This window comes from Pelodiscus sinensis, chromosome 4, assembly GCF_049634645.1.
Source record: "Pelodiscus sinensis isolate JC-2024 chromosome 4, ASM4963464v1, whole genome shotgun sequence".
Lineage (NCBI taxonomy): Eukaryota > Metazoa > Chordata > Testudines > Trionychidae > Pelodiscus > Pelodiscus sinensis.
In genome coordinates, this window is record NC_134714.1 from 10,192,233 (window position 1) to 10,219,606 (window position 27,374).

General features: G+C 45.4%; 1 protein-coding gene across 4 annotated transcripts in view; it reads left to right on the top strand.

The window, feature by feature from the left end:
- TMEM260 (transmembrane protein 260) overlaps nt 1-26,991 on the top strand; it is a 59,705-nt gene extending 32,714 nt beyond the window's left edge. For 2 of the 4 annotated variants that reach the window (XM_075926282.1, XM_075926285.1), the window contains 12 exons: nt 1,395-1,508; nt 5,489-5,668; nt 10,277-10,317; nt 11,710-11,793; nt 12,150-12,267; nt 12,888-13,060; nt 15,292-15,463; nt 18,039-18,187; nt 20,909-21,085; nt 23,085-23,138; nt 24,495-24,585; nt 26,000-26,990. In XM_075926282.1, the coding sequence (XP_075782397.1) occupies nt 1,395-1,508; nt 5,489-5,668; nt 10,277-10,317; nt 11,710-11,793; nt 12,150-12,267; nt 12,888-13,060; nt 15,292-15,463; nt 18,039-18,187; nt 20,909-21,085; nt 23,085-23,138; nt 24,495-24,585; nt 26,000-26,272 (1,626 nt within the window). In that variant the 3' untranslated portion in view covers nt 26,273-26,990. Of the gene's footprint in view, nt 1-1,394; nt 1,509-5,488; nt 5,669-10,276; nt 10,318-11,709; nt 11,794-12,149; nt 12,268-12,887; nt 13,061-15,291; nt 15,464-18,038; nt 18,188-20,908; nt 21,086-23,084; nt 23,139-24,494; nt 24,586-25,999 lie in introns of all 4 variants that reach the window. The other 2 variants (XM_075926284.1, XM_075926283.1) reach the window with 2 other exon arrangements.
- Nucleotides 26,992-27,374: the final 383 nt, after the last annotated feature.

The following is a 27,374-nucleotide window of genomic DNA, read 5'->3' on the forward strand; positions in this document are numbered from 1 at the left end:
AGAGTGGTAATCCAAGGGTATTTTTTTAATAATCCTCATGCTCAAGAGGCCGTTCCTGAGAGATTGAAGCCATCAAGCGTTTTGCCATTGGTTTCCAAAGGGCAGCATGGAGAACTTGTAATGTTCTGGCATGGAAGAAAGATTTCGATCTGTAGAAGCTTGGGATGGGTGTGTAACAAAGTAGGGAAGGCATTAGCCTCCCCCCCACTCTTAAAATCTTGGACCTAAGCTGCATGCCTTGAATGTGCTACATGTTTGAGAGAGAACCTCTTTTAACACGGTTTTAATGCATTTACGAATAGTTATTGGTATTCTTTCAAATTCCCCCAGCTTGTGAAGCAAAGGTGCTTAAGTTACTCCGATCTGTACATCTGAGAGGGAGAGGAAAAATCATCGCAAATAAATCTTCAAAACCACTGAAACGACCTAAAATAGTTTCTCTGTCTAGAGCAGTGTTTCCCAAATCATGTTCCGCGGAACCCCGGGGTTCCGCGAAGTGAACATAAGGATTCTGCGAGAAAATTCCATTACAATCCCATTTTATGATTTTAAAAAAATGCTTTTAAATACGTGCAATTTAAATATGATCTCATGACCTTGTTTAGCATTTGTTTATTATTATCCTTACTTATTTGCAGTTTACTTTTTCAGCTCCATATGTAAGACTGTTATGAGGGATTCCACAAAATTCTTTCAAGTTTAAAAGGGTTCCTTGGCTAAATAAAATTTGAAACACTGGTCTAGAGTATAATCATGTTTTTAGAGTCTGATTTCTGGGAAGTACTCTGCTCTAGAAGTGATTCCTCCTTTCCAGCAGTGTCCAATTCCCTTTCCAGCCTTCATAAGTTGGGGGATATTGGACTTGAAACCTGTCACTAGAGCGGCCTTGGGCCAATATAATTTTAGGGGAAACTGCATTTTTGGGGAAAAGAAGGCAGGTTATTAGAATCTACTGTCAGATTGGGGATGGTAAAAGCGCCCCAGTGGACACTGGATAGGTGAGGTGATCAAAGGTCTATGACACATGTAGTTAACTACAGGGATAGGCAGTTTATCACTCTGGCATTGCAATTTATCATACAGATACTATCATCATGCACATGGTATGTCACAAGTACTCCCACCACATACCTGTGTGTGCTAGCTAATTATATAGATCTTGGTATAGAACCATTTTTTAAAGACTGAGTCTAAAATAGTTCTTAAATAGACTTCCAGGAAAGCACCTGGCATACTCGACATGCGAGATTTTCTTTGTAAATATTAATAGAACATTGCACACAATATAACTGCCTTTCCATTGTAAGACCACCCCCGGTAGCATTGATGTAGTGTCACTGTTTGTCTGTTTTGCAGATGTTTATGAATAATTGTGAGTCCTTTCTTCCTTTCAGATATCGAAAATTGGTGCCTTTTGCTGTGGGCTTAGTTTGTGCAATCAGCACACCATAGCGCTGTATGTGTTGTGCATCGTACCCTGGGTTCTGTTCCAACTTTTCAAACGGAAGGTAGGTGTCTGACCTATTGCTGAGTAGAACGTCAAAGTGTGTCGTTTTTCCAGTGCGGCTTTAAGGGCCGATTGTAAGTGTTAAGTGTGAACACGTATTGCGTTTCCTTCTGACACTGCTTTTTTTATTGAAGCAGCGTATGGATGTATGGGTGGCAACAGTTCATGATATGCCGAAGCTAGACATAATCCACCGACATCATAAAGTCCCAATCCATCAGGCTGACATCACAGCCAAGGATTATAACTTGGATGGATTTTGAAGCTGTCAGGCACATGAGTATTCTCCGAGCTGTTCATTTCTATTGTAAACTCCCTGGGTCATAGAGCATCTTCTGACCACCTTAAAGGTAGCTAGAGCATTGTTTGTACTGTGATGAGGCTACTAATGGAAGTTCTGAGTGTGTGGAAATAGGAGCATATTCCGTGTTTACTTTAAAATGACCTTCCGCAGACAGAAAAGCAGATAAAATTGATGGTGACTGTAGTCCTTTAAGGAGATGGGTAGGAGCAGTCGGGACCTCACAACTCAGGCTGATGGTGGCAGGGAAATCCTTTTAAACCACAGAGCTAGTCTCCATGTGATGACTTTCTCCTGGTAGGAAATAGAGGTCACGTCTCGATACTGCGCAATCTCTTTGCAGCTTTTGTCGCTGTCGGCCGCATCCAGGCTGGTGGGACGAGACAGCCCAGCAGTGCGATGGCTGCTGTCATTCCTCACCATAAGACTCAACTTCATTGTCAACCTGAAACTAGTTGGAGAGGGGGAGAGATGCCATAGGCTGTGCTGTCAGCCGTACACGAGCAACCCCATCCCGCAGATCTCCTTTTCCACAAATGCTGCCAGCGGCGATTCAAGGTCTGCAGAAGATCAGCTTTCAGATGAAAGCATCGGGCAGAAAAACTCATCCTGGCCTAGACCAACCTGAAACACCGTCCTCTCCTTCCGTCAGATTTCTCTATTTGTTGAAGTTGTGCAAAATCTCACAATTCGTGGAAAAGTGGATAATTAATTGGGGAGCAACAGTGGTGTTTTCCCACCACCAGCTTGCTAGGAAACTGTACACCTTCCTCCCAGATAAGGATCCAGCCAGAGATCGGACATCTCTCACTTTCCAACTGTAAATTGCTGTAAATCGTTGCCTCTGGCTGGATGTGGATGGAATGCAGATGCTTCAGTAGGCACAAAATGAGGCGCGCTGCTGCCATAATAATAGTACCTAGCTCTTATATAATGCTTTTCATCAGTAGATCTCAAAGCACAACAAGACGCAACTGTTCATAGAATCCTAGGGTTGGAAGAGACTTCAGGAGAGTCCAAAGTAGGACCAACCCCCAACTAAATCATCCCAGCCAGGGCTTTGTCAAGCCAGGACTTAAAAACCTCTAGGGATGGAGATTCCACCACCACCTTAGGTAACCCATTCCAGTGCTTCACCGTCCTCCTAGGGAAATGATTATTCCGAATATCCAGTCAACCTGGACCTCCCCCACTGTAACTTGAGACCATTGCTTCTCATTCTGTCCTCTGCCACCACTGAGCATAGTCTCTCTCCATCCTCTTTGGAATCCTCCTTCAGGTAATTGAAGGCTGCTGTCAATTCCGCCCCCCCCCCCCCCTCTTTTCTTCTGCAGATGGAAACAAGCCCAAATCCCTCAGCCTCTCCTCGTATGTCATGTGCTCCAGCCGCCTAGTCATTTTGGTTGCCCTCTGCTGGATTTTCTCCAGTGCATCCATATCGTTTCTGTAACGGAGGTCCCTGAAATGGAATCAATACTCCAGATATGGCCTCACCAATGCCGAATAAAGGGGAATAATCACTTCTCTAAATCTGCTGGCAGTGCTTCTACCAATGCAGCTGAATGTGCCGTTAGCCTTCTTGGCAACAAGGACACACTACTGACTCGTATCCAGTTTCTCATCCACCTCTCATTTCCCAGGTCTTTCTGCCAAACTGCTGCTTAGCTAGTCTGTCTCCAGACTGTAATACTGCTTGGGATTCATCCGTCCCAAGGGCAGGACTCTGCACTTGTCCTTGTTGAACCTCATCAGATTTGGTTTTGGCTCAGTCCTCCAATTTGTCTAGGTCACTATGGACCTGAGCCCTGCCCTTTAGCGGATCTACCTCTCCCCTTAGCTTAGTGAGCACATTATTATAGCTCCAGCCTTTGCAGTGGCTCCCGGTTTTCTTCCATTGCCAGATGAAGATCTTGAGCCTGACCTTCAAAGCTGTCAACAGGTCAGCACCTGGCTGCATCAGGCATCGCTGATCCTACAAAACGGCGACTCTTCTCTGGCAGTGGGCAGCCAACTAAGCCCGGGATGAAATATGTGAGGTCTGGGGGTAAGCCCCCTGGACTCATCTTCTAGAGAAAATGGTCCACAATCTGACTTTATTCTGCACTGTGAGAAGTCCTGTTTGCCAAAATGTTTCCACCCTTGCTGGCACGACACTCATTTAATTCTCTAATATTCCCTAGCAAAAGCCTTTGTTTAACCAGAGGTGGGTGAAGAGAAGAAAACTCCATGAATGCCAATAGAGTGCATGCCATACAGATTGGAACGCACCTCGGAAATACTTTGCCACTGCGGTTCTGTGCTACAGAAAAACCCTGTTATAGGCAGGCTATGGGATTTAGTAAAATGTCTTCGGAATTAGCTCTACCTCGGTCTTAGGGAACTTCCGCCATCAATTTTTAAACGGCTTTTCAGCGTGGGGAAAGTTATTCTAAACGTAGCCTCTCCCAAAGACACCCAAATAGAAACATCTGTTTTAGTCTAAATGCCGTTCATGACTAGGGTGCCCTGTACGCTGTGCGCATGTGATGCCGCTCAGGAGAAACTCAGATGCTTCACAGCTGTTTAGCAAATGACCCACAGCTGGGTTTTGTGTTTCTGTAGGAATGTAAATTCCTGTTTAGTTAGTTAACTGGTTAAACATTAAGTTTAATCAGTTAATTGATTAAATGGAGGAGGGTGGGAGTGAGCTGCACCAGCCCCATTGCGGCTGGGCTAGAGCAGCCCCTCACTGTGAGCTGGGACCGCTCCTGGCCCCGCACGGGGCTGTTGCTTCAGGCCTGCATGGGAGCCGGCAGTTCTGCGCAAAGGCCCAGCAGGGCTGGCGCATCCCTCTGCCCCTGGCAGGCCACAGGTGTGGGGCTGCTCCTGAGTTTGTTAACCATTACTCAGTAAGCATCAACCCTTCAGGGTGACGCTTACCAGGTAACGGTTAACTGGATATCCATTAACATCCCTTGTTTCTGTTGGTGGTGCAATTTGCACATGCATTGGTGCATGTAAAAAAAATTATTCCACACATGAATGGAAAAGATGAGAGGGAACGTTGTTCATAACCCCCCGAATAAGCAGCTTGAAATAGCCAAAAGTAGGATTTTCAGAAGTGCTTAAAGAAGTTAGGAGCAGCCATCCCTCTGAAAGTCTTGCACTCCTAACTCCTGTAGGCATTTTTCAAAACCCCACCGCTGAAGTGGAACGGCACAAGCTCGCCGTTGTGATCATGATAAAGTAAATGGGAGAGCTGACTCCTAAGGAGGATGGTGAGGGGAGCAGTTACATGGGAACAGCCTTTTTTTTTATTTTATTTTTTTGCCAGATGGAATACCAGCCAACTCTTAATCACTGGAAAGTGGGTTATCTCAGCCTTGCAGTGCTTCAGCCATCTATGCATGTCATGACATGATTGAAATGTAAAAGATGCAGTGCATATGATACTCATGAGTCCTCGCTAATATTATTTGCTTCACTTAAATTTCACCCTGCCATGCAAAGGAGATCAGTTTGATGCAGTTCCCAAGTAATCCACAAAATCGTAAGGTTTAACATAGCATTTTGTAGGGACTTACTATAAATTGAGAGATCAACTCTGTGTAAATATATTTGATGTTTACTGTATCTGTTCTTGAAGTTTCAGGGTGATTAAAGAAAATAAATGTTGTGCAATATGACCTATTTTGGTGCAGGAACTGTCCCTTGGCCATTTGCTGAAGTTGGGCTTATGCTTCTTGGCTGGTTTGCTGCCTTATCTCTATCTGCCTATCTCATCCTACCTAAATCAAGCGCGCTGGACGTGGGGAGACCAGATGACTTTGCAAGGATTTTTGACCCACTTTCTCAGGAAAGAATATGGGACATTCAGTCTGGTAAATAGAGGTCATTTTCTAACAGAGAAAAGTCTTCTTGACATTATGAGGTAGCAAAGCCTTTGCATTCATTTAGGCCAGCGTCCTGCAGGAGAAGACATTTAAAACATTACCCTTTTAGCACTTTATTCCTGATTTTAACCTATTAGTCTATGAGGTTGTTTCTTGGGATAATAAAAGTTGGCTTGGAGAGTGGAAAAATAATGTAATCCACCTGCATGCAATTCGGGGTAGAGTTATTTATTGGAAAATGTACTAGTACCTTCAGTCACAGTCTTGTAACCGGTGGGTATTGTCACAAAGAATAAACAATATTTAAGAAAAGTTGAAAAGTAAATTTTAAATTCCTCTCAAGTGAAATTACTCAGCTTCTTTGGTGTGTTTTTTTTAATGGTAAAACTTGGGAAACTCATCTGTTTAGAAAATGTCACAAACAGTTTTCATTGCTCCCTTTTTTTAAAAGAACGTACTTCTGTTGTGATTCTTAGTATAAATATTACATAAAATGAAGGGAGATTTTTTTTTTTAGTTCCTTACCTCTCCCACAATTTGAAACATTTTTTGATGGTGCACCTCTTCCTGAAAATACGGGAGTTAGTTCATACTTGTCTGTGGTGCTTTGGGGCATGCCCAGGCCAGTCAGCTTCTCTGCCTCTGGTAGCACAAGCAGAGTGGTTGTTATCAATCCCTGCCTTCATGCCTCCTTCAAAGAAGTCATTAGAGAAGAGAAAGTAACTAAAATCTCATCTGGCAAACTCTGAAATCCCATAGGCTCCCAGAAACCAAAGAGTCTCTGTAGAAAAGTCTACTGTGCACAGTAGCATCACAGCTTTTTGGTGCAAGTTCCCTCCTTCTGAAAGGAATACCACTACAACTTCACCTTTGGGCAGTGTGGTGGTAGTATTTTTGGCAAAGACTGCACTGCCTGCAGAAGGTAGCTTATTCCCCAAAGTTCCTGCAGGTAGGAAGAGAATGATCTTCTTCAGAAGGGACTTGGAGGCTTCTTCTGCTGTCCTTCAGATCTGCTCTGTCAACCATCACCTTCTGAAAATCAAGCCGCAAGCCAGCTCAAGGAGTTGATCCCTGACCAGCTTGTCCCATGTTCTGCTCAGCTTGGCCTACCCAAGATGAAATCCTTGCCCAGAGTGAAATGTACTCTGGTAGTCTCCTTCAGGCTTCCACCCCTTCAGAGATGGCCAGAGACTGAACAAGATTCTCTTATTTACATCAAGTTAGGAATACCAGCCTGGGGAAATGCAGTGTTCCAGCTCTTCTGGGCTTCTTGTGTTTTGTACATGAGGCCCACATTGGAACTGAAGACTCTCCCACATCTCAGCTCGGCACAAGAGCAAAACTGCAGGCATAGCCAAATGTCTGGTAGTCGCCTGCTAGTTCAAGGCTACTCAAGTTCTAACAGGTATCCAGCTAAAAAGCCAGGTCTTTTTCTGACCTGGGACCAGATGACAGTGTTAAGAGTTCTTGATAACATGCTTTTGGAGTTGACAGTATCCTTTTTCCTGTAGAGACGTGCTCCCTTGTCATAATCATATTGGCAGAAAGAGTCTCTAGATCCTGTGCTCTTGGAAAAGCATGATCCTTTCTACTTATTCCACAAGGCTGTTGTCATTCCTCATGCTCCACAGTAAGGTTGTTTGTTGTTGCTGTTTTTTTAATGAGGATTAACTCTTCCATAGCTCTGAGGAAATCTTTCTTTCTTCATTTATCCCAAAGTCTCAACACCCAAAGTGTGGTACACGGTAGATGAAAAGGGAAGCTGTTGCCAGTTAGCTAATTGGAACCAGCCACTTCCAGGGAATGTCATCTTCATTTTTTCCCCATCCCAAATGTGTTTGTCCGAAAACATGTAAATCATGTACATGTGTGAATAGCTGGGTGGATCAAGTGCTGAATCCGGGCATATTCCGCAAAAGTGAGGAATACTGTGGCACCTTAAAGATTAACCGATTTATTTGGACATAAGCTTTCCTGGGTAAAACCACTTTGATGTATGGATAAAGTGAGTTTTATTTACAAAAGCTTATGCCTAAATTAATCTGTTTAGTCTCTAAGGCTACGTCTAGACTGCAAGCCTTTTTCAAAAGAGCCTCTTTCAAAAAAGAGCATCTAGACTACAACCAGTAGTTTCGAAAAAGCAAGCCGCTTTTTCGAGAGAGAGCACCCTGGCAGTCTGGATGCTCACTTTCGAAAAAGCATAGTTTGCATTATGTAGCGCCATTTTTTGAAAGAGCACTTTTGAAAAAAGGCATTCTTCCTCGTAAAATTAGGTTTTCTGCGGTTGAAAAAATTGCCACGTTCTTTCGATTTACTTTTGAAAGAACTCAGCAGCAGTCTAGACGCAGGGGAAGTTTTTTCAAAAAAAGGCCACTTTTTTTGAAAAAACCCTGTAGTCTAGACACACGTTAAGGGGCCACAGGAATCCTCATTGTTTTTTGCAGATACAGACTGACACGGCTCCTTCTCTGAGATATATTTAGCGGCATATAAATTAGTTCTAGGACTCTAACCTATTTGGCCCACTTTCGCTGCATTGTCCGGAGTGGGAAGGCCATCATTCCGCACAAGGAAACCTACAAAGCTACAACAAGGTCATCTCCCTAGTTAGTTTTATAAAGCACTAGAGGTTTGACCTCCTCTCTTCAGCAATAGCATCGTTCATCAGGAGGCTGTTGTAAAAAGAGATGTCAAAATAAATGTTGCTAGTTGTAGGAAAGTGGGGAATCCTTTTCCTGTCCTTCCATTCACCTTTCCTTACTGCTCAGGACACCCTCAAGGTCTCATTAGGAGGGTGGTGATTTGGAGTCAAGAATGGAACACCTGGTGATTTCCCTTTTTGGGACTGATTTCTCCTCCTCTATGCTCTAGGGGAACATCTACACTGCAGGGGAAAAGTCGAATTAAGATACACCACTTCAGCAACCCTCTTCCTTCGCCTGCTATTACTCCTCGTTAAATGAGGGTTACAGAAGTTGGAGTAAGGAATCTGTTTCGAAATTAGTTTGAAATAACAGGCTTGCTGTGTAGATGCTTACTCTGTAGATGCTTACTCTGTTGTTTCAGAATAACGTGAGTTATTTCGAAATAAGCGTGCAGCATAGACATAGCCTAGGTGAGCTAAGTTCTGTTGGTACATTTGCAACAACCTCTTCTCTGGTCCATGTATGTTGTTAATCCAACGAAACAAAGTGCTGTTGCAAAGAGCTTAATTTTCTCTGCTGCTAAGAATCCCGTGCTTCTATGCAGCTTTGGCAGGAGGACCAAAGGGGCATGTCTATGCTCTCAGGACATGAGGACAAACATGAGCTGCTGCCAGTATTTTCAGGAAGAGAGGTGCAGCCCAAATATCTCAAATTGGGGGCGGTGTGCATCCGAGACAATAAATAAATTAGTAACACATTTCCCATGTGGGCTGTTATTTTTACTGTGTATAAAGGTGCCTTTTCCAAAACTCCACACTGCAATCATGTTCTTTTGAAAAAAAATTGAAAGAAGATAGGGGTTTTTCCAACGTTGGTAAACCTCTTTCTACAACGAAGGTGCCTTTTCCGAAAGAGCTCTTTCGGAAAAAGGCATGTGTGGATGGGGAAGAGGGAGTTCTTTCGTAAGAAGAGGAAAGAGGAAAAAGCACAGGTGCCCCGGAGGCTACTCCATCCATAGTAATCACAGCTGACATGTAAGATAGCGTCCATACAGTGTGGACGCTATTTGTTGAGAAAGCAGATTGCTTTTTCAATGTGTTTTCGTAGTGTGGACGCTCTCTTTTGGAAGAAGTTTTTGCAGAAGATCTCTTCCGGAAAAGCTTCTTCTGAAAGAAGCCTACAGTCTAGACATAGCCTAAACGGCTTCTATGTGTTTTTAACCGTGGGATGCCTGTGTAGGACAGATTGTCAGGACTGTCACAAAGCAGACATATGATACACATGCATGTTTGCCAGTGAAGATTCTGCAAAGTATATACAGTAAAAGGTTTGTTATCCGTCACTCTGTTCACCGGAAAACTTTAACCAGTTTTGCCCCCCAACCACAATATTGCTGCTTCTTCAAGTGTGCACGCTTGACTCCTGCCTGTCCAGCCGATTGTTGTGGGGCTTCTAACAGCCAGCACTGTGGCCGACATCATCAGCAAGCGTCTCCTTCCCCCTCAGCCTGCCCAGAGCTGCCGAGAGCCAGATCTGCCAGTAGGGGGAGGGGCAGAACAATAAACTTTGTTATCCGGCACATTCAGTTAACCAGCAACCCCCACTCCACATGAGTTCTGGATAACAAAGCTTTTACTGTGATGTTTCTGAAAGGGTGGAAGAAATAGTAATTTTGTAGCATTTGAAATGAAGGAAGTTCTCATTGCACGTATGAAATAGAGTACAATTTATAAGTGGATGTTGAAAGGAATATAAACTGCTGGAAGACTATCACACAGCATAGCTCCCACTAGAGTTTTGCCTTAAAAATGTGAGCTCATTGCTATGATTTGTGTTACGGTCATGCCCCAAGGCCCTAGTTGAGGTCTTATTTTACTACCACGTTGCACCTATACAGTGAAAACGAAAAAGCTTGCAGTCTCAATCTATGTTTTTCTTGCTTTGTGTCTAGGCCAAATCGGAGACAGGATCCCATATGAGAGAAATGTTGCTGTGAGTAAAAGCTTCCATGCACCCCAAAGTTGCAGAGTCATTCCTGTTCCCTCTGCATTATTTGGAGTAATTATTCCTTTCCTGTAACTCTGAGTTTATGGACTTCATAGCTTGGGTGGGGGAGGTCTAGACTGTATGTGGCTGTGCGGGCATGTATGTTTAGACCCAGCGTTGGGCCTGGGATGAATGCACGTGATTCCTGTTGACATTCACTCTCTACTGAATAAAAATACTCTAAGGGTGGCTGCCCACTGAGTGGGATGCTGATATTTCCCCCCTGATGCCTAGCAGAGGTGATGTATGCTGTGTAAACCAGAAAGGGCTGTTTTGGAGCAGGAGAGGCTAAATTTCATTTGCTGCACCCAGCCCAAGCAAGCTGGCGGTACACTGGAGTGCCCTGCAAAGGGAGTAATTTTTCCACCAGCCTCTGCAATGGGGGGAGAGCCATTCTCTGGCAGCGGTGTCAGCCCTGGGGCCCAAGGGACAGCTGTGGTTGTTGCAGGCAAGAGGAGTTGATTAGCATAGTGTCCAATTTTCCGCCACTCGCCTGTCAGCGTCAAGCACAGGGCGGCTACTTGTGCACTAGAGGAGGTTTAGCACAGAGTAGCATTGGAGTCTGCCAGCCCTTCCTAATGACTCTCTTTCCAAGTGCAAGAGGGTACGTGTACTCTAATGCAGTGGTTTCAAACGACGGGTCGTAACCCCGTACAGGGTCCTGGAGTGCGGGGCCCCGGGTCTCCTTGCTGCAGAGTGGTCAGGTGACCAGTGGGGTTGCTAAGGCTGCCACCTGCTTGTCCTGGCCCCACAGACTGCACTGCGCCCTGATAGTGGGAGCGAGGGGGGATGAGCGCACAGGGCTCCACGCACTGCCCCTGCGCGCTAGCTCCTCGCTCCCATTGGCTGGGAACCTACTGCTGGCGGCTTCTGGGGCGCAGCATGGTCTGCGGTGCCAGGAGAGGCAGGAAGCTGCCTTAGTGCCCCCACTGTACTGCTGACTGGGAGCCGCTCAAGATAAGTCCCTCCTTGCCCCAGCCCCCCAAAACCCAATCCCTCTCCTCCAGCCCAAAGCTCTCCTCCCCAGCCCCAGCCCGGAGCCCACACTCTAGTCAAATTATGTTGGGTTGCGGGCACTAACAATTTTTTTCAACTGGGTTACGAGGAAAAAAAGTTTGAAAACCGCTGATCTAATGCACTTTTGGGAAACATCCAGACCAATGAATGGTCACTGTGCTGTCTAATAAAATCAATACAATCAGGACAGCGAAAGACAGTGTCTAAACATATTGCAGCATAGCAGGAATAAATTACGCTGTGCTGACGCCGTTCTTTCATTTGACATTACACGCACGCTGGGATTTGAGGGGGACGAACTGATCATTGGTTTCTCCATAGTTTTCAGGTAACGCACATGAAAACAGAACTTGCCTATGCTGTCCCGGCCCTCGCGATCGCGGCGTGTTTATGTACAGCAGTGCCGTAAGTCGGAGTGCATTTGCTCTAGTGTGTCTTTGGTTATTGAATCTTAGCTTTCAGTGACTGCACTGTGCAATCGCGGCACATGCTTTCAAGAAACCTGCTGCTGTTCTTGCTGTTCTGTACTGAGTTACATTTTACTTTGTTTCTGATGGCCTAGTGGTTCTTGTAAATTAAACTTAAACATTTAAAGTGTAGCTCTGGAATCCTGTGCACTTTAGAAAGACAAAAACTTCTATCATTAGTAATGAGGCCAGTTCATTATCTTAGATATACATATATTATTTTTTTTCATAATAAATGCTGTTTTTCTGCCTCCTTTTAATATTTTTAGTAGAGTGTTATGTTGTTTCTTTTAGGGGTAAGCTGGAGAAGTCATCAGTGATATGGTTATTTACTGGAATGCTCTGCGTTTATTCGCTATTCTTTGCTTGGAGGGCAAATCTGGATATTACAAAACCACTTTTTATGGGTGTGGTAAGTTTCATTGTGTATTAATGCTTCAGAGGGGTAGCCAAGTTAGTCTGTAACAGGAAAACTTAAAAAACAACAAATAGCCTAGTAGCACCTTAAAGACTAACAAAACATGTAGATGGTATCATGAGCTTTCGTGGGCACAATCCACTTATCTGAAGAAGTGGGTTGTGCCCACGAAAGCTCATGATACCATCTACATGTTTTGTTAGTCTTTAAGGTGCTACTAGGCTATTTGTTTTATTGTGTATTAAAGTTACAAAGAAGCACCTATCATGTTCAGTGGGATACTTTTATCTCTCCTAACTTACTTCATCAGAGGTGCAGTGCTACATAAAACTCAGTAAGAAGGTAGTGTACTTTCTTACAAACGGTGTGACATATGAACAGGCTGTTGTCTAGATATGTATGCTGGAAGCAAAGTGACTCATATTTTTAAAAAAGCCCCGTTTCTTGTTCCTCTTCCTTTATCTCTGTCCACCCTTTACCTGTGTCTCCGAGCAGAGTCCATTCTGTCTCGGGAACTTGGAAAGGGCCGGGCACACTGAGCTCTGCCACTTACAAGCAAATAAAGACAACGCACCTGGCAGCTGGCTCCATTCTCCCTGTGTTTTGTGCCTTAGGTGGAACGGTTTTGGATGCAGAGCAATGCAGTGGTTGCTGTCCTAGCGGGGCTAGGACTCGCCTCTCTTATCTCCCTTGGAAATACAGTGCTTGAGAACAGTCGTCTGCTGCACTGCATGGAGTGGCTTGCTGCTGCTGCTCTTGTTTCTAGTCAACTGTATGCCAGTTACAGGTAACCGATACCCCCAACATGCTTCTCGGTAGGACTTTGTGGGCTTGTGGCATTGTGCGTCTCAGATTGGTGGCGGCTCTAACCGGGCATCTTAAATCTGTGAGCTGCTTCTAACGTTTTAAAAGGCCCATTTTTGGCAATGTTGTGGAGGGTTTGGAGTGATTTAAGAGCATGTATTAAGGCAGGAAAAGGCCTAGGGGCTGTTTTCTCTGCTGGCTTTGGGGAAGGAAGGTCGCAGGTACAAAGGCCACATCCAGAGCTGGGTTTGGTGACAGGGCAGGGTCCTTATGGCAACTTCTTGAAGACCTTTTGAAGTGCAAGTGCTGTGTTGCCTCCCACTCATCCTAGAGAAGCACTTCACTATCCTGAAGGCCCTTCCCCCAGAACCCAAATGCCTGGAGCCAAAGTGCCCTGAGATATATCTGTCATCAGGTTTTGTAGACGCCATTTTTCTGATCCATGCAAGGGAGTGCCCACCCACTCTGTTGGCGCCACCCTCTCCATCCTTCTATGCTGCTCCTCTGGCCTATGCTTTGAGCTCCCTTTCTAGCAAGAAAACAGCCCCCATGCTTCCGGTGTTCAAACCTGACGGCTGGAGCCATCTGGAATATAATCCCCATTGCCTTCCCCAACTCCTCCTCTGAGGTTCCATTCTGAACCAGAGAGCTGAGACCTCTTGGAGTGGAGGAAGGAAAACATGGTGGTGAATTAAATTGTTTTCTAACAAAGCAAGCCATACATTTGGGTGGTATCTCCGCAAGAGGGTTGCACATATCACTAGACCCAAATGGAGACCTTCCGCTGTTGTACTCCAGCTTTCCGCTTGCCCTTTCGGCCTCTCAGGGTACTTTGGGGGTATTAAGGTCTCACCAGAGCCCTGTTCCATGGCCAAGACAAAGATCCTCCATCTAGGATATGAACTAATGTTTGGTGGTTGCAGGCCGAGGGGGAGAGATTTCAAGAGCCAGAAGCAGTGACCGGTGGGAAGTGGCCAAGGCCAAGTGGGATATTTGGCTTTGAAAAGGGTTCAGAAAAGGGCAACTAAAATGATGAGGGGTTTGGAACAGGTCCCATGTGAATAGAGGCTAAAGCGATGGGGACTTTTCAGTTTAGAAAAGAGGAGACTAAGGGGGGATATGATAGAGGTCTATAAAATCACAAGTGGTATGGAGAGGGTGAATAAAGAAAAGTTATTCATTAGTTCCCATAACATAAGGACTAGAGGACACCAAATGAAGTTAATGGGTAGCAGGTTTAAAACTAATAAGCGAAAGTTCTTCTTCACACAGCACATAGTCAACCTGTGGAACTCCTTGCCAGAGGAGGCTGTGAAGGCTAGGACTACAACAGAATTTGAAGAGAAGCTAGATAAATTCATGGAGGTTAGGTCCATCAAAGGCTATTAGCCAGGAGGTAGGAATGGTGTCCCTGGCCTCTGTTTGTCAGAGGCTGGAGATGGGTGGCAGGAGACAAATCGCTTGATCGTTGTCTTCGGTCCACCCCCTCCGGGGCACTTGGTGCTGGTCACTGTCAGCAGACAGGCTACTGGGCTAGATGGACCTTTGGTCTGACCCAGTACAGCCATTCTTATGTAAAATTCTTGAGTTCCTTCCTCCCAAGCAGCTTTTCAACTTACCGCTGGCCTCCGAGGCTTGTTGGCTTGTGCTCTAAATTAATTTCAGCAGCCTGTCCCAGACCCAGTGCCTTGACTGCGTGGGGTCTGTGCAGTATGGGGAACCACGGACATTTTGTGTGGGAGCTGTCTCTTAATGTTTGTTTCTTTTGAAATGGGCCACACCCTCAGCCGGTGTAAATCTGCTCTTCCCTGCCTGACTTGGTATTCCCATGCTGAGATTTGACACTATCAGACTTTTCGTTGTACTGGCACTTGCACTAAAACTAATAAATGTTTGCATGGAATATATGGCCCCCCCAAAAACAGAGGTTATGGTGTATTTTTTTTTACAGTTACTGTTGCAACTGGCTCATATTTCTGCCACTGGGCTGCCGTATGATCTTGGGCGAACCCTTTAAACGCTTTTGCCACATTTTCCCCATATGTAAAATGGGGTTTGCCATATGCATAAAAGGCCTTGAGATCTGTGGGTGAAAAGTACTGTTGAATAGCTGACTGGTATTATTTTTATTTCTGACTGCCTATCACAGAAAAGTATTTAAATCCCCATCAGTGTCTGTTCTAAGATGTTTATATTTTGATCTCTTCTGTTAAGCATTTGTGACCAAAGCAGCAATGACGTAGTCGATAAATTTGCAAGGAACCTTTTGTCCTCCATGCCAGAGGATGCAATAATCTTGGTCAGAGGAGACCTACCAGGGAATTCTCTTCGTTACCTTCATTATTGTGAGGGAATGAGGCCTGATGTTACATTAGTGGATCAAGAGGTAAATACATACGAGGCAATCCGAAACTTTGCCATAGAAAATAAATGCAGGTTCCGCTTTTCACTTTTTCTGGTGTTTAGCATTGTTTTATAAATAGCCTTATGTACTTCAGGGTCTGTTTGACGTTTCCAGGCTCTGAGACCTGAAGTGACTGGACTTGACTCAGAAGACTTATTCAGACGATAGTGACCCATTTTCTCTATTGTAACCTTGTGTCTACCACCCTGCTGTAGAGTGGCATGAAATTTCACTTGAACTGTATCACTAGTGAGTTTGGCTTAGAGTGGAACGTGTGCCAGCAAGGGGGTCCCACAAGAGCTGGGCCTGGGGTGGTGAAGTGAAGAAGAATATGGCAAATCCGTAAATGTAAAGGAAAAATGGTTTTTCACCTGTCTATATGAAGATACCAGTATCAGTGTGTGATTGTATTCAGGGGCCCAGGAGGGTTCCACATGAGCAGCCATGTAACTTTAATTGAATTTAAAAGATACATTTTCTAAAGATAACAAGTTGTCCGTTGTGCGGTTTGCCTTTGGGCCTAGCTGTGAGTAACTTTCAGACACAGATCTGGGCTTGCACAGTTTGTAGAAGAATGGTAGAAAGTACCCCAAAGAAAGTAGCCTTGATCGACATAGGGTGGGTGTGCTCAACTATACAATTAACTGATAAGCCTAAGCTTATCCGTTAATCTTGTTGACTACACGCATTTCCCCCCCCTCCTGCGGGGGGAGCAGGAGCCAGTACTGGGGGGGGAGCCGGCTTAAAAGCCAGTTCCCCCCAGCACAGGCTCCATGGTGCAGCCTGTCCCCCTCCTCCCCCCATTCCGAGCTGCTTCCTCTATCAGAGGCAGCAGTGGGGGGATGGGCAGAGGATGCTGCTGTAAAGCAACCTCTGTCCAGGCTCTTTGCAGACAGAAGATGCTTCACAGCAGAAGCCCCGGTTCATGGGGGTCTGAGTCCCTGTGGACAAAGGCTACTCCACATCCCACAGAGCAGCCTTTGTCCATGGGAAGCTCAGACCCCTCCCCTTCTACCCCCTCCATGGACAGGAGCTGCTGCCACCTTTGCTCTGCCTCTGTATCACAGGCAGCAATGCAGGGCGGCAGACAGCTCCCCTCGTGGATCAGCTCCCCCAGCCATCCCTGATAGGCATCTGTGTGGGGTGGCAGGGGACTCCCCAGGAGTGGGGCCAAAGTGCCCTGGCTTCCGGCCCCATCCCCAGGGACTATCGAATAGTCGTGTAACCGATAATATTTCATGCGGTTACGTGACTATTCAGTTATACGATAGCCAGCATCCCTAGATCTACAACCACGGGTCACTTGCTCTTGTGGTTGATGCCAGGCTATTCCGATGAGGCAGGTGAAGTGCTCAATGCGACGTTCCTGAACGCAGATCCTTGAAAACAGAGGTGGCAATGCACCTTCTCGCAGCGGGACTCTGACAAGGTCCCCGCAATGGAGCGCCGCCATCCTATCGGAAGCTTCATCGTCTAGTGCCAAAGAACGTGGCCTCCTTTGCCCAACCTTTGTCCTCAACTTGTCTCCCCTAGGGTGTGGTCATGTGTCTGCTGACCTCTTTTGCCATCTTCTGTCCTCTTCTTCCACGTACCAGTTTCCTGGGAGGAGAGCTCTGTGAAGGAGTTCATTGTACCCCTTCCTTGGAGAGGAGGGGGAGCTTAACCAGTGGTGCTTCAGGTAGATGCAAGCACCAGGACCGTGGTCAGAATTTCTACCTTCTGTGCACTCATCTCAGCAACATGAGCAACAGGAGGTGGGAGGAGGGAAGAGGCTGCCCTAGTAATTGATAACTGAAAATGTCCAGATGTCACTTATTGCCAATAGTTGTGCTGTGTGGAAAGTTACTGGACCTAAAGTCTTCTGTCACTGCCCAGTGAAGAGAGAGACTCTTGTGGGTGCAGAAAGGCACCCGGAAAATGTTAAAAGGGGGAGTAAGTCCCTCACCCATCCTTACAAGGCCTTGCAGGAAGGGAGCAAGCACCTGCCTCCCCCTAAGCCTTATGCAGAGTGCAGTATGCCAGTGATAAGGCTTGGCATTTTGTGCAGGGTTGCAGCTCTTTCCCTGCACTCTGTGCCCTTTGCAGTCTTGAGATTTTCCATGTTCCTAGTTGCACAGTTTTTATATGCCTGAGGCTTCCGTAACAAGTCCTTTTACGTTTATATTGGTGCATTTGCAGGGTTTATTACTTCCCTTGGAGCCCTAGAAGCAGGAGAGAATTGTTTAACGTGGAAAAAGAGATCACCTATTTCACTGTGTCACAAATGAGCCCTGAAACCTTGGAGGTGTAAAATGATCTCTCTTGCAAGGTTTTTTGATTTGCTTCCATACCCAAAACATGCTGCCTGATGTTTAACCAAGCTATAACCTCTTCGCACCAGCTTTATTCGGTGGATCTTTTTACACATGCAGAGATTTTTCTTTTTAGACTCTCCTGAGCTTAAGTTGTTGGATATTTTTTTAATCTGTGCAAGTTTACATTTTTGTACATGGGTGGGTGGGGAATTTTGTCTTAAAAGTTAAAATAATTTTAATCTTGTTTGTATCGTTTGTGGTAGATGATGACTTATGCGTGGTATTTACCAAAGATGGCTAAACATTTGCCTGGCGTGTCTTTTCCTGGGAGGCGGTGGAATCCTGTGGAAGGAATATTACCTGATGGAACACTCACATTTAATCTCCATCATTTTCTCAAAGTAAATAAACAGTAAGCATTTCTTTCGTGTAATAGTTTTCCTAGAACCTTTAAGCTTTTTTTCCTGAAATTGTTTACGTAGCAGCTGCTATTATGTTCCGATAGACCAACTGTCTGCCCTGACTTCCCCGCTGATTTAATTAAATACCTAGGCTGAAGGAACACTGTCCAGGTATAAACGTCATTGTTCAGCGGGAAAAATAAAAGGTGATTAACACAGAAAGCTTGTAAGATCTTGGCACAAGTCAGTTAAAAAAACCAAAGTTGCTACATACTTGAAATCACCACAAGCGGAGAGAAAACTGTTGTTTATTTCCTCTTTGTGACACTCCGGCCATTTTAGAAGTATAGAACACGTATTCCAGGAATAAGCATTGCACAAAATAGCTCAGTAATAGCAAAGAGAGGGTTAGGCACTCACATGAATAAGAATAGTGTCCACATATTAAAGAGCCAGGAGAAACCTGGCCCAAGGGCTTCGAGGCATAAGATGAGAGCCGGGTGTGATGAGGAAGAAATGTTTCCATTCCATGATGTTATGCAGAGGTGGGCAATAACTTTTGAGCGTGTGTGTGTGTGTGGGGTCCCCTGGAAGGGGCGGGGCCTCGGATAAAAGGGGTGGGGCCTCTGACAGAAGGGGCGGGGCCTTTAAATAGCAAAAGTTAAAAGGGGTCACAGCTCTGGCCCTGCTAGCATATTGCCTGGGAGTTTGAGTCCTTTCAGCTGCTTCTATTTAAAGGGCTCCAGCCTTTCCCGTGGCTCCCAGGCAACGTGCTAGGGAGCAGGGCCAGGAACAGCCACGTGGGCCGGATTCAGCCTGCTGAATGGCTTTTGCTTACCCCTGCGGTAATGGATCTCCGCTGATTGTGTGAACTGAAGGGGTGCTCTTACCTTACTCTGAAGTATCCAGAATTGGCATTTCAGAGGTGCACTACTGTCTGGAGCATTAGAATTTCTGTGGATTAATCTAAAGTTAAGTGGCCTTGCCAAGTGGATGTAACACAGCAGTGGTTTCACTCTTCAAAACCCAGCAAGTAAAATGCTGTGCACGTTACATTATGCCAAAGACAGTGTGTGCACTTAGTGAATTAAGACTGTGACACACACAAGAGGGTCGGTTGTATAAGGATGGGTAATTTAGTACTGTGTGCACAACGGCCATGTCTCCTCACTGCATTTCTCTAGGACAGAGCTGTGTGGTCTGGACACAGGACTGGAGCTGGGAGCCCCTGATTCTGACTCCTGCCTGACACCCGCTGCATCAGCCATGCTGAGCGTGTTACTTAACGCTGTTTCATAGCGCCACAGTTCTAAGATTGCTGGCCTGCATTAACTGTTAGGGATAGAAAGCCTTGCCTGAGACCTTGGTCTGGTCGCTTTCCCATCGTTGATCTCTGAAAAATCTGCTTCTACATGTGAGTGTGCACACGCCTGTACGCTCTCACACTTGGAAATGCTCCTAGTAACCTGACGGGTTCAGCTGTAGAACTCAGGCTGCAAGAGATTTCCAGTTTGCTACCCGGTGTCCAATGGCAGGGGTGCTAGAAACCTCTTAATAGATCAGTGGGATGGGAAGAGGGTGTTAGAAAAGAACTGGCTACACAAAGGCAGATGGGGAAACAGGGCACCTGTACTGCTGATACTCATTCCATCCTGCCTACCTGGAATTTACCCAAGCAACGAATTTACCCAAGTTCACTTTTTATCTTAGGTACTATGTAAAAACACTTATCAATTACATCACTCTTTAGGCCCTAATTTAGAAATGTGAGCACCCATATAATGCATAATCATAACCACGTGGTGAATATAATTATACCCGCTCCTGTTTACTGTTTACAGCTTTTTAGCTGATGTTGGCAGGTTTCACATCCCAAAATGTGTGGCATCAGCAACTTACAAGGGGTGCAGGAGATGTGACCCTGAATGTGTGATTCGCAGCGGATAAGGGAGTAAGGAGGGTAGCATTGCTAACACATAGGCCGTTCGTTAAAAAGTTACATCTTGGGTACAGCTGGACAATCTGGGAAGGAGGAATTAAAACAAATTAATAATCAATAGAAGTAGAGTCTGCCTGGGCCGTGCCCTGTTACCATGGTTACAACTACCAAGACCCCTTATTTAACCCTTACACACCCCAACAGAGGGGTGATGGATGATGCAGCACTGGTATGTACACCTGTGCCCGTGTGCACCTGGCTAGCCCCAGCTGGCTACTGAATAATGAGCCACCTCTCCCAGCACAAGCTGGGAGAGCAGGGATCCCGCCCCTTTACTCTCACTCCCCCTCCCCCGTTAGTCACATCCTGGCCATTTCAAGACGGTCAAGGAGACCCATCGCCCAGCCTGCCAATGGCAACGGCCATTCTCCCTCCCTGGAGCTCTGTGGGCGACTTTTGTCACCAGGGCTGCCAACAGAAGCCTCAGAAGAAAACCAGCTGCTGCCAGCACCTTGGCTGCGTTAGAGGCGATCAGCCACCTAGCAGGGGAGGCATTATCTGCTGGGGTGTTGCGATAATCCCCCCTCCTTTTCAGCCCCAAGTCGCACATATTCCCCGCATGCTGGGCTCCGATCATCTCCCCTTTTGTGGCCTGCGCCTTCTCCCAGGTGCCGGGCTTAGTACTGGGCGGTGCTCGGGAGGAGCTGGTTTCCACAGTAGCGGTGAGTGAGGCAGTGAAAACGAGAACACAGAAAGCGTTTACAGGTAACGTTGTTGCTCTTCCTTTTGACAGCAAGGAAGCATTTGCGTGCATCGGGCTTAACGAAGGGGACTCAACGTGGAGAAAAAGTTATTCGCTTTGGCCCTGGGGCTCCTGTGACAAATTGGTTCCTTCCGAAATTGTTTTTAACCCAGGAGAGTGGATTCGTCTTACAAGAAATATCTACAACTGGACTGAAGAGTATGGAAGGTCTGGCACATGGGTGTTTTAAAGCTTATTTGGCTTTCTTAGTCTCATAAATCAAGAAGGACTCTGTGCAGTGTCTGCATATGATTTAGTCTTCTACTACCGTCAAAAACAGTGTGGGAGCTGTGTGCCGCCGAGTGTATTCACTTCGCTGTCAGTCTGCAGAGAGCTAGGCTTAGCGGTATCATCCTAGTGTTTCTCCACATGGAGGCACCTCTCACAGGATTAATAATCCGTGTCTGAGGCTTGGGAATGGGACAACAAGGATCTATAGGGTTGGTGAGGTGCTTCACAACTGTAGACTTATTGGCATGGTAATTCGAATGTGAGGGGCTGCAACACAGCTGGGTAGGGGCTCTTCTAAAGAGCCATTTCACACCGTTCCTGGTTGTCGTCCGCGTTGTGATCCCTTGTCTTCATGAGCTCAAAGGCCTCAGGTCAGTGGAGCACTTAAGCACATGTACATAAGTCCTTTTCTAGTCCGTGGACCACTTAAGCCAGTGATGGGCAACCTAGGCCAATGAAGGGACCACACGAGTGGCATTTTTCATATCAGCGGGCTGCAAGATTGTCCTAACCAAGGTGGTCTCCTCGGTTAGGGTAGTTGTGCTCACTGTACTTGCGTACCTAGAATTAGCAGCATGTGCCGATTGAACCGCAGCAGCACTTTGGTGGGATGCAGAGGGAGCGCCCGGCTCTCACCATCCACGTTGTGTGCAGTAAGCAACACACCTCACTTCATGTGCCGTTGCTTCACATGCGTGTCACATTAGTAATACTGGTGGGGAAAAAACGATGAAGATGGAAATGACTGGAATCTGGCAACCCTACCCATGGGCAACGGTAAACAAATCATCTTGCTGGCCACCCACAGGACCCTGGTAGACTGCAGGTTGTGTACCATGGACTTAAGAATGTGCTTAAATCCCAGTGAAGTCAGTAGCCTTTAAGCATATGCTTACATGCCTCATAGAATCGTAGAACTGGAAGGGACCTTGAGAGGTCATCAAGTCCAGTCCTTGTCCTCACGGCACGACCAAGCACCATCTAGATCATCCCTGATAGATGTCTATCTAACCTGCTCTTAAACGTCTCCAGTGATGGAGATTCCACAACCCCACTAGGCAATTCATTCCTGTGTTTAACCACCCTGACAGCTAGGAAATTTTTTCCCAGTGTCCAACCTAAACCTCCCTTGCTGAAATTTAAGCCCATTGCTTCTCGTCCTATCCTCAGAGGCCAAGGAGAACAATTATTCTCCCTCCTCCTTGTAACACCCTTTTACTTGAAAACCGCTATCATGTCCCCTCTGTCTTCTCTTTTCTAAACTAAACAAGCCAATTCTTTCAATCTTCCCTCAGAAGTCATGTTTTCTAGACCTTTAATCATTTTTGTTGCCTTGCTGAATGAGAATTCATTGAAGTGTTTTGCTGAATCTCAAATTCTAGTCCCCAACAAAATAGTTCAACTATTTTAAATAGTTTTCAGTAGTTCCTGATTCAAAGATGCTATTTATATTACTGTTTCATGCCCTGGATACTAAAAATATGAGACTTAGGTCAGTTTGGTGCTCACTGGACTCAGATCTGAGACTTGGTCTCTTTTTTCTGTTTACAGGGCCAAGAGCATGAAGGATATAACTTAGCTAACTCCCAGAGCATCACAAACAAAGCTACAAAGGGTGCTTATTATCAGCCCACCCAGCCTGTGTGTAGCTAGGATGCTGTGAGACATGCATAAAAGGAGCATTGGGAGATTATATCTAGAGAGAAAAAGTAGTTTATACAGGAGGAGGTTTATTATGAATTCCTTGCTGCTTTTGCCCTAGATTCTGTGGCTATATTCCTTCTGCCTAGGGGATTTATAACCTGGTGCATAGGAGGGGAAGGGGTTTCTTGTAGACTGCAAGATGACCATTCAGTGGGTGATGCGCATGGAGTCCGGCGGATGAAATGCAGTGCTGTCGGCAGTGTGGCTGAATATAACTTGCATTCTTTTGTAGGTTTGATCCAACTTCATGGGAAGCTGTCGCAAATGAAGAAATGTGGCAAGCCAGGTGAGGTTGCCTTCACTTCCTGGCCTCCCCTGGCTAATGATTTCAATTCATTGGAGTGGATTATGTCAGAGCGGGTGCTGTAATAGCAGATGTTCCTGAAGTGAACTGTTTCCCCCTCAGAAACTAAATAAATGTTTGTACCAGGCTGGGCAATCATTTTTGATGGAGGGGCCACTCCAAGAATTTGGAAAGTGGTCGAGGGCCGCACTCTTCTGTGATATTAATGGAGGAGGGTCTGGGATGGCGGTTGGGTGCAGAAGGGGGCTAGGGGTAAGGAACTGGGGTGCAGAGGGAGTGTGGAATCGGGCAGGCCTGAATCCAGCCCATGAAGCGTATTTTGCCTGGCCCTGGTCTAGAGGAAGCCAGGCCTAGAAGGGAAATTCCCTGTTATTTGGCTTGTACATCAGCTTGATGAAATGGTTAGAACTGACTGAATTCTGGTGACTGGGGGCCTGCAGGATTGTGGATTTTGCTGCAAATGTCTTCACAAAGGAGAGGATAGTTTGGAGACAGAGTGCAAAAAGCTCTTTGTGTCAGATGTAATCCATCTCAAGGGGAGAAGAGATGAGTTGCTGTGTACTGCTAGAAGGTTTACCCAAGAGTTGCTCGGATCCTTAACTCAGTTTTTATTTTTTGGAAAATAGAATGAAAATGTCCAAGCCTCGTTTAAATCGTTGCTCTGAGGTGAGGCTGGGGAGGAGGGTTCGCTATGCAGGCTGCCCTGGGGAGAGAGGACAACCTTAGCCCTCTCTCACATCAGCAGCTCGGGGCCAGGTGAGAAGCCCCTCCCCATGGCACAGCTGGGGAAGAGGTGCATGTCCCCCGGCTGGAGCAAGTTCAGTTTTGTCTGTCCCCTGCACTGCCCAGCCAGAGTGAAGTGTGCAACAAACTGTGCACTTTCCCCTCGCTCCCTGACTAAAAGGAACAGCCAGCAGTGTCCTTGTATGAATCGGGGGGGAGGATCTTCACCTCCCCTGCCCTCCCTAAAGGATGCTTGGGGGATGGGAGTCTCGGGGATGGGGCAAGCCCAGAAAGTGGGGGCATGCCCCCAGCCAGCCCCTTTCAGCTGCCTGCTGATTTTGTCTCTTTTCCGTATGGTTTTCTGGGAAGCAATCCCCTTCCAGTCACATTCCATTTTCCTGGCACGACCAAATCCTGTTCTTGTTTTAAGTTCTGATAAGATAAAGCTGCAATATGGTGGTCCTAGCTCTTACTGTTTAGGAGGAGTTCTTGGACAGACAGACAAACTCTCTCAAATATATAACAGACGTTACAAGGGACTTTTGTGGATGCATCTTCTATGAGACAGTATTGGAGGTTTTTGTCTGTTAATATGAAGTTTATTCTGTTTTCTAGGATGAAAACCGCCTTCTTTGTCTTCGACCTGGCCGAAACTGCTAGTGTGTCTGCAGATATAAAATCCCAGCTTTATACATTTGCATATGATGTAGGTAACTTTGTTGTCAACTTTTCCTCTCTTTTTGTGTTGGCGGTGAGCTATCTTTAGCACCCTGATACCATAGGAATGCCCAGGGCACATATTCATAGTTAGATAGCATGAGTGCAGAACATGTGCTTGTTCATCCAATCCAAGTCCATAGCAAATTAAAATGGGATTGTTCAGGGAATATGTCCATTCCTATTTCCCCCTTTAAAAGCCTGCCTCAAAGAGTCACAGCCACATGTTTAGATGGTCATTCAGTTAGTAAGTAAAGGTAATGCTAAAATGAACTGAGCTAGCACCTTGTTCTGTAGAATTATGTACTCCCAGTCCAGGCCAATAAAGCACTGTGTACGTTAGTCCTCATGTCCATGCACAGCTGTGCCACAGCTGAGCCAGCAAATATAAAATCAGAACCACAGAACTAGGAGACCTCTAGAAGTCATTGAGTCCAGTCCCCTGCACTCACAGCAGAACCAAACACCATCTAGACCAAGCGTGGCAGGTGTTTATTTAACCTGCTCTTAAATATCTCCAGTGATGGAGATTCCACAGTCTCTCTAGGCAATTTATTCAAGTATTTAACCACCCTGACCATTAGGAAGTTTTTCCCAACATCCAACCTAACCCTTCCTTTCTGCAATTTAAACCCATTGCTTCTTGTCCTGTCCTCAAAGGTTCAGGATAATAGTGTTTTTCTTGCCTCCTTGTAACACCCTTTTAGATACTTGAAAGTTATTATCATGTCCCCTCTGTCTTCTCTTTTCCAGATTCTAAAATCTGTACTCTGAAAATAAAGTTGTACTGCACATCCCACCACTAAGAATACTATCTGTGACCTCATTAGTGGCTCATTGGTAGTATCTTACTGATAAAGGCGCTATCTCTACCAATGGGGATTGTTAGTTGAAGCATGTCTGAACCCAACAGACGAACAATAACTTTCTTTAAATTGTTCCTTACTGTGTAGCACTTTAGAGTTTGAGTCATCCCCTCTTCAGGTGGATTTTTAAGTATGTGCCTCACTTTTGAGCATGCGCATGGTCCTGGTTTAGATATCCTGACCTTCTGAACTATTAAATGTCTTCACATTTTTTTTTTTTGAATCCATTACAGTGAAATCTCTTTTCCGTCATAGAACATCTCTCTCAAGGAAGCACATTATGGCATGGAATGGGGGTGATGTCATTCATTCGTAACAGTCTAAAAAAATAGCTATTCTATTAAATGAAATATTTTTTGCCATCTAAGGATATTCCAACTCTCACTTCTCTATGTGACTACTAGATTGATTTTGCAGGCTAGATGTTGGCCTTCAAAACACTGTTTATCTTGTCAGTTTTCTTAATTCTGTTCCAGTTTGAAAAGGCCAATAAAGAGGAAAATGTGTGTGCCTTTATCTTTCATTTCTTTTTTACAGTCATACAAGGAAATCATCAGTTTGCATAAAAAACACCCGGTCAATTGGCATAAAAACTATGCGATAGCTTGCGAAAGGATGCTGCGGCTCCCTAAGGTGGATGTGGACCCCGAAGTGTTGTTGTCTGAAACAGTAAAACATTTCCTCCTCTATACGGAAAAAGCAGAGGACGATCCACAACGAGCGGATATTTTGCAGGCTGTAAAACACCTGAAGGCAGAGCTGCAGGGACTGAGAAAAATGAAAAGAGATTTGAAGTGGCGAGTTGTATAGAACCCTTTTGTGGACCTGCTTTCTGGAGTGTTAAAAGTTCTGAAATTGGGAGGTAAAATTGAATCAGTCCTTAACTACATCAGAACGTTCTGTAAAGACAACAGTAGTAATAGCAGAAGGAAATCAAGTGGTCTCCTGGATGACAATGTAGCACTGGTCTGTCTTTTGGTGTTGCCAAATGAAGAATTCTGGTACCCAGCATGAGTTTCACATTGATTTGCGTAGAAGAAAATGTTACCAAATTAAGCACTATGGGGAAATCCAAAATACCGTGCCTGCAAATACATCCATTGATTTTATTGGATATGTATAATTACTTCATAAATATATGAAATTCATTTCCCATTAACAATTCCATTTGTGGTCGAGTTCTAGCTATGTAAAATATTATTTTGTACTGTATTACACACTACTGAGAGGGGGGGGGACTCTATAATCAACAGGAGTTTGGGATAGAAGATCATTACCCTTCCTGAGTAAAGCCATGATTGAGTTACACAGGTTATCCAGAAAGTGCTGGTACAACCTTTATACCTTATGACACACTAACCCCTCCTGTAGCTGTCATAGATATGTATTCAAAGTGTTAGAAATGGTGTTAGCTGAACTACTCTTTCTTTCCTGTAGAGCCGAGCGAGTTGTTTACAATGAATCTGTATCAGGCTCAACGAACCAATAAAATTATCTACAAATGACCTAAAATAGCTGTTCTGTATTTTGTTTTATTATTGATTTTAACCCTTTTGCTTTGGTCCTTCAAGCTAAGTGCTGGGCCGTCACTGACAAGGTAGTACAAAGCTCTTGTTTCTGCAGGCCCTTGAGATATTTTTAGATTTAGAGAAGCTGTCACTGGTCCAACATGGAATCTTCGTCAAGGTGATTTTGGGGGAAGAAGGAGGTAGGTTGATTTTTTTTTTTTAATTACAGTTGAGCAAAGCTACCATGGGGCTTGGAATGTTAGAATAAGTGGAGATTGAATAACAAATAGAGCGAAGAAGAAATGGTCAAAAGTGTACCATCTATTTATCACAAGGCGCTGCAATTCACTGTATGGATTCCAGTAGAGTGTGGGGGAGGGTGTGGGTGGGAGGGGGTGGATTCC